Below are 7,077 nucleotides of genomic sequence, written 5' to 3'. Positions count from 1 at the left end.
TCGTCTTTTGTGTTAAACATATTTATAATAATAATAATAATATAATAATAAAATTCCGCTTACATAGCGTTCAATACAATGTCTCCAAGCGCTTTACAGATAATTATACTATAGGTCTTTTAAACTGCTTGCATTTGGTGATTTTATTCATCGAATGATCGAAGACTAATAAAGGGTGAAGAGTGATGGAACAAAAAGATGCTAAAAAGGATGGAGTAAAGAAAGTGGAAGGGACGAGTGAGAGGGACTGAGAGAGAGAGAGAGAAAGAGAAAGAGAAAGAAAGAGAGAGAGAGAGCGAGAGAGAGAGCGAGAGAGAGGGAGAGGGAGAGAGAGAGAAAGAGAAAGAAAGAGAGAGAGAGAGCGAGAGAGAGAGCGAGAGAGAGGGAGAGAGAGAGAGAGAGAGAGAGAAACAAACAGATGTTAGTATAAATGAATGGAATTGTTTTGTTTGTCTAATGAATGCCGATCTGCCCAGTCCTTAGCCATTTTTAAAAATCTCATCAAACCTGGCAATTAATAGCTCATTTTTTATATGAAGGTGGAGGATGGAGGTTGCAGTGAAGACACATTTATTCTATTCTTGAGTTTAATGTAATTTGTATTTTGTAAACAGATGGTAAACTGGTAGAGTAGCTATACCTGAGTGCATGTAAAGTAAGCGTGAGTGTGATGATGATGTGTGTGTGTGTGAATGTGTGCGTGTGTGTGCGCGTGTGTGTGTATGTGCGTGTGTTAGCCTTCGTTACTACTGTCATTTCTATATATAATATTGTTCATTGTCATTTTCATGTTCTTTTTAAACAGAGCCGTGTGGTAAACCAGCCTATTTTAACAATGTTTCGTAATGATTATGTAATTGAACAAGATACTCTGTATAAAGATGTGAAATAAATAAATAAAATAAAAATAAAGAGAGATCGAGAGGGAGTCGTGATACTTGGAAGAGAATGAATACAATACAATGAGATAGAGGAAATAATTAAACGAAAGGCTCAGAGGGGAGGAGGTATCCTGGAAGGAACTCATATGTGTTAAATTATGTTTAACAAGTGAATTTTCAGGTTTTTTTGTTCATCATCAGCGCCAAAATGAACTCGTATACAATGAATACAAACGTCCTATATACCAAACAGGTATGACGTACTAGTACGTGATCTGTACCATTTGTACTTTTAGCTGAGTGAAGCCCCGATGAAATTTTGAAAAAAACAGACTAAAACGTTTGGTAATTAGCCAATATGTTTGTTAGCCAGCTCTGTTCGGTGCGTATAGGCATTGTAATATACATAACCCCCACCCGAGAGGTGGCAGAATAAATTACACACAATAGAACTAAGAACATCGAGTAACTTGATAACGAAATTATTATGCATTGAAAATAAAATGTCAGTGGAAAGTAGCATTCATAGCCGTTGTAGAGATGCCATGTATACAGGCCTACATGTATACAAAAAACCTCAGATCATTTATAATGCGAGTGAAATCGTTTACATGGCAGATCATGGTAGCCTAGCTATAAATTCAATTACACACTGCCATAACTATAATGTTGTGCAATCTCAGATAATAGGCGAGAATCTCATTGATTTCAGATGTGTTGGAAGCCGCTGTGTCAATGTGAATAAAACCTGTCTAGCTCTCACTCACCAAAGGATTATGACGAGGCAATATAAATAAATTATGAGTCATGTCATTAATAGGCCTGCATTGAGATATGATATTGAACATGATGATGCTCATAGAAACGCAAATCATTCATCCATATTCTAATTATCAAACAGTTGAACTCTACCTAAAAAACCTCATGAAACTGCCATAAATGAGAACCTTTTTTTTAAATCTTTTTCTTTCAGAGTTGTTTTTTTTTCATAAAGAGGGCTGGGGTTTAAATTGGGTTCCCCATTTGAATATAAGACTTATTAGTATGGCGCTATGAAAAACACCTCTTCAATCTGTTAAATAATACGAAGGCGATCGGGTGAGTAATCAAATACCAACCTAGTATGGCAACGGCACAACCCTTTAGTGACTTGGGTTGGAAAGACGACCTGACTGTGATAGAGGCATACTACGATCTTGGGTACTGGGTGCTGATGTGTGGGGTATAACACAAAGATGTCTGCCATTCATATATTGCATTATTCTCTCATTGTAGGGACATGCTTTGTCTCTCACTATGCTGTAGCACAGAATAATACAGTCGGGCAAGGTAAGTGTAGAATCAATTTCATATTGTGCGGTAATTTTTCAGTGCAATACTAAGTATAGGCGCATGTACGTGCCCCGTTTTCGATGTATAGCTGCATCTATAATTATGCACGACTCTAGCAGTATAGACGAATGTCGCATGTGTACCATGGGGAATCTGTCACTTCCACGAACGTGTAATACTGGTATACTCTCCTCTGTGTTTAGTACCCTGCTTTCATGAATGTATATAGGAGTATAGCCTACCTGCATCCAGTGATATTATAAAATGGCAGCCCTTAAACCATTTGATCATAACATTCTCTAATAGTCTAACAATCACTGTACGTACCACGCTACAAATGATAAAGCTTAATCGTTTACATCAAGGAGTACATATACAAGTATAAAGGTTTTTCTGAATATCGCTTTGGGACATCGTAAATGGTTGTTTGCATGAAGCACTATAAACCAAGAATATGATTTAAAGCCCAAGTCCACTCCAAAAATAACTTACTTTCAGTAGAACCAGAAAAATCAGACGAACCAATCAAAAAAAGTTTGAGCAAAATCGGATAACTAATAAGAAAGTTATGAATTTGTAATGACATGAAAAACTTTGAAAATCACTACACAAATTGGCAACTCACTCATGAGTCTGTGACGTATGGTCCTCACTATCCACTAATTATTTTCTTTATATTGATAATGTAAATTTCCTATTTTTACCCTAAGAATCTTATTTCTTCACACCAGCATCCAAGTTAGATTATTAGTAATAACTAATATGTCTTTGTGTGGATGCACAAATAAAGAGTAATTTTTGTAGAGTTAAATCATGAAAAATTGAATTTTGATATGCTATTTATATAAAAATCAATAATTATGAAATACAATATTGAGAAAGTAGTATCAATTCTTAAAAATTCATAACAAATTCTGGGAAATGTCATGCATGCAGCTATGATACAAATCATATAACCAGGGCAAAGGCATGGGGAAAATTAAGTTTTGGGGGATAAAAAGGGAAATTAATGAGATTAAACTATATAAAGCAATTGATAAGTTGTGAGGACATGACGTCACAAGCTGATAACCATCTTGGCAATTTGTGTTGTGATTCTCATTGTTCCATAGTTTTACATACTTTTCAAAAATTCATAACTTTCTTATTATCCAATTTTGCTCAAACTTTTTTTGATTGATTTGTCTGATTTTTCTGCTTTTATTGAAAGTGAGTTATTTTTCGAGTGGACTTGTCCTTTAAGTATGAGCGCAGTGGCGTACGCAGAATTTTTAAAAGGGGGTTGTTTGAAATTTTATGGCATATTATTTAGTACGGTGACCCGGCGAGGGAGCAAAGCGACACTGGGGCCTTGCTTTTTCGTGGGTACACAAGGAAATACGATTTTTGTTTTCAAGTTCCAGTGGTGGTGGTCACTATAAGAAGCATAATTGTCACTTTATTTTCCACTGCGTCAAATTTTGAACGATTTATATTATATGTTATGAGTGTGTGTGTATATATAGGATTTATTTAAATCAAAGCAAATCACATCAAAAACCAAGAACAAACAGTCCGAAGACTGACACCTGTCTTGGGAACAACGTACAATATATAAAATTGTAATAAAGTAGGCCTATACATAATAAAATGGCAGCTACGAATACATAAATACGTGACATAAGTTAAAATAACAAATGACTATCATCATATCATGTGAACATGGACAATAATTAATGAATTTGGTTACCTGAAGTGTTCCGTTTTGGCAACATGCCCCGTTAGGGGCGAAATTTTTCATTTTTCTAATGGGACAAAGGTGCCCTTCTAGAATAAAAATTTCCCTTTTGAGTTCTTAAAGTAACCTATCAGGGATGACATTATCATTTTCAAGTGGCGTAAAGTGCCCCGTCATGGTCGAAAAATTCTCAGAGCCATTATCGAGCCAATATCGTGTTAGTTTTCCCAATCAGGGGAAAAAGAAAATCTTTTCAAGGCGCAAGAGTGTCCTCCTGTCCTTCTGAATATAAAGTGCCCCGTCATGGTCGAAGAATTAATTTCAATTCCAGCAAAGTGCCCCTCTAAAACCAATATTGCGTTATTTCAATTTGCCGCGTCAGGAGGCATCCATAATCAAGGGGAAAAAGTGGCCTCCTAGAGCCAAAATTATTCTTTTTGGTTACTTAAAGGGAGATTTGAGTTCTGGGAAGGGTCAGAAAGTTCAACTAATCTAATTGAGAAATTTGGTTAAAGTATTATAAGATAAAAACATGTAAAATTACACTATTTAAGAGACCCCTTCAAAACAATTCAATCTAAAACTGTACAAAATCCATTTTTTTAGTCAAATAGGCTTAAATGTTTTTATGGTGGCCCACTATCATTACCCCTTATACTGTTCTTTGTTTTTGTTGGGAGAAGTTAAATCACAATTTTCCAAAAATTAATATTGATTAATTTTTTGTAATTACAAATAGGTTGAAGGATAATCTGGACAATGTCCTGACCCTCCCAAAACTCAATACTCCCCTAAAGAAAATTAAATGAATTAAATCGATGAACTCTCCCCACGCAAAGACATAGGACTTTAATTAGGTCCTTATCCGTATATGCAAGCGCGGAATATTACCTTTGCGTGCAGTCATGAAATTACTTCTTTTTATTTCTTTTGTTAATACTTATTACCACGCTAAGGTTTATGCAGGTATCCTTTGGAACTTCTTATCTAATCAATGCTCATTCTTCTTTATAATATGTGATTTAAAAAAAATGTGTATTTGTTCAGCGGGAATTCCCGGGAATCTCTCTCTCTCTCTCTCTCTCTCTCCCATACTTGTTATTTAACCCCCAAAACACCCCCTCCCCTGCGTACGCGCATGTGATATGCGCATTACTTGATTGCAGGCATACGATCTGATTATCGCAGTATGTATCACTCCATCAGTTTCTTTTTCCACGCATTGTTTTAAAACTTACCATCCGAATGCAGTTTGATCTTGGATCTTGGATTCTTTTCATCCTGAATACTCCGAAGAAGAGTTTTGACTGGAGGTGGTGGAGGGTGGACGATTGCATTTTGGAAAAAAGTTCTTTAGTAACTGCATTTTTAAATGAAAGCGGGGAGGTTTGGTCGATGTTTGCTTGTTGTAGGTTGTTCCATGTCTTTACAGTCCTTCGGAAATATGAGTTGGCATAGACGCCCGAGTTGGTGTAGCGAATTTCAAATTGGTTTGAGTGTCCTCGTCTACGTCTTTTTTAAAACATTTTTTTTTATTATGCATCCGATTGGTATAAAACACGCATGCGTGTGTTGATTAAGGACAATCTAACCTTTGAAATAAGTTCATGTGTATGAAAGTAGAAAATAAGAGATACAGAATGGCGAAAGTAAATCGGAGCAATAATAAGATAATTCATTGTAAACCTCGAATCCCTTTGACTTCTTAAGACTGTTTCGCACGATTGTTCACATAATAAGATCGATGTTGTTTCTATTCACTTCGATGTAGCCCCGTGGTCTGTTCGCCTGATGGGTGGTATCTATGAATCTGAAGGCCGTGTTGAAGTCTTCTATGACAACCAATGGGGTTCTATATGTGACAGCCTGTGGAGCATCGAGGATGCGACTGTTGTCTGTCGGCAGCTGAATTACAGTGGAGCAGACCTAGCATTGGTAGCGGGTCAGTACGGCGAAGGTCAAGGTGTCGTCCTGTTTAGTAACATGGAATGTAATGGAACGGAGGGCAATCTTTCAACTTGTAAATATGATCTTGTGGATGTTACAAATTGCGACCATTTGAGAGATGCTGGTGTCGTGTGCACGAGTCAGGGTAAGGTTCAATAAGGTTTATAAAAACAGTAATATTGAAATGAAAAGATGAACAAGAGTGTCGTACAGAAAGATGGACAAATTCCCTCTTTTTCTTTCCTTTTTTAGTCATCTTCTGCTCTCTATATTGTCGATACAGCTATGACACCGAAGGCTAAGAATTGTCAATACTCCCCCCCCCCCAAAATGCTTGCAAACAGTAATGTCAGAATGTATGGTTTTTTTGAGAAGCAGAGTTTGGAGAGACGAGAAAGAAACTCCATATTATGCAATATGGTCAAGATTCGACCTGACACAAGATTGAATTCCTTGACTTGACACACCTGTAGAATGTCATAACACAATCTTGAACAGTATGGCACTAGTTCTGCATTGTCGTAATTATGTACTGGTCATGTTCTGTATTAAAGATCCACTTGTAGCGGTTGTGCCTGTAAATTATTTAAAAAAAAATTACGTTTTAGTTATTTTTGCAATATATTTCATTATGGAATACAATAATTCAGTATATTTTAATATGTTTGTATTTAATGTACATGCACAGGAAGTCTTCGCCTAGCCGGTGGGTCTGTACCTGGCGAGGGTCGTGTTGAGATTCTGGGAGAATCTGGAGACTGGGGTACAATATGTGACGATGGATGGGATAAGACCGATGCAGGAGTAGCATGTAGACAGCTAGGATACCCAGATGCTTTAGAAGCCCTAGTCAACGTAGGTTATCCCAACACACAGCCAGTCTTTGGTTCGGGATCTGGTCCTATTCTTCTCGATGGACTCGATTGTGAAAGTGAAAAGCGACATTTAAGAGACTGTCTTGTAACAAAAGAATGGGGAATTCACGACTGTACTCATGGCGAGGATGCAGGAATAACATGCGACATGGGACGTAAGTTCCTCCTAAATTAAAACATCGTCTAGTTCTATTTTCAAGATTAAAATCATATGAAAAATGAAGTTGCAGATCCTGTCTATTTCATTTAATTTACAGAGAAAGTAAAATCTCCTTTCAATTTCTTTGAATCATTGATCAATTTTGCCAAATTTATAGTACCTCTA

General features: G+C 36.6%; 1 protein-coding gene across 1 annotated transcript; it reads left to right on the top strand.

Moving 5' to 3' along the window:
- Positions 1–5,705: 5,705 nt before the first annotated feature.
- On the top strand, positions 5,706–7,071 carry LOC115929728 (scavenger receptor cysteine-rich domain superfamily protein-like). Its single transcript, XM_030999621.1, has 2 exons — positions 5,706–6,022; positions 6,566–7,071. Exons 1-2 carry the CDS (start codon positions 5,722–5,724, stop codon positions 6,925–6,927), a joined length of 663 nt encoding a protein of 220 aa, XP_030855481.1. The 5' UTR covers positions 5,706–5,721; the 3' UTR covers positions 6,928–7,071.
- Positions 7,072–7,077: the final 6 nt, after the last annotated feature.

Source organism: Strongylocentrotus purpuratus, unplaced genomic scaffold, assembly GCF_000002235.5.
Source record: "Strongylocentrotus purpuratus isolate Spur 01 unplaced genomic scaffold, Spur_5.0 spur5_scaffold_5, whole genome shotgun sequence".
NCBI classification, from domain to species: domain Eukaryota; kingdom Metazoa; phylum Echinodermata; class Echinoidea; order Camarodonta; family Strongylocentrotidae; genus Strongylocentrotus; species Strongylocentrotus purpuratus.
This window is presented reverse-complemented; position numbering and strand designations above follow the sequence as displayed.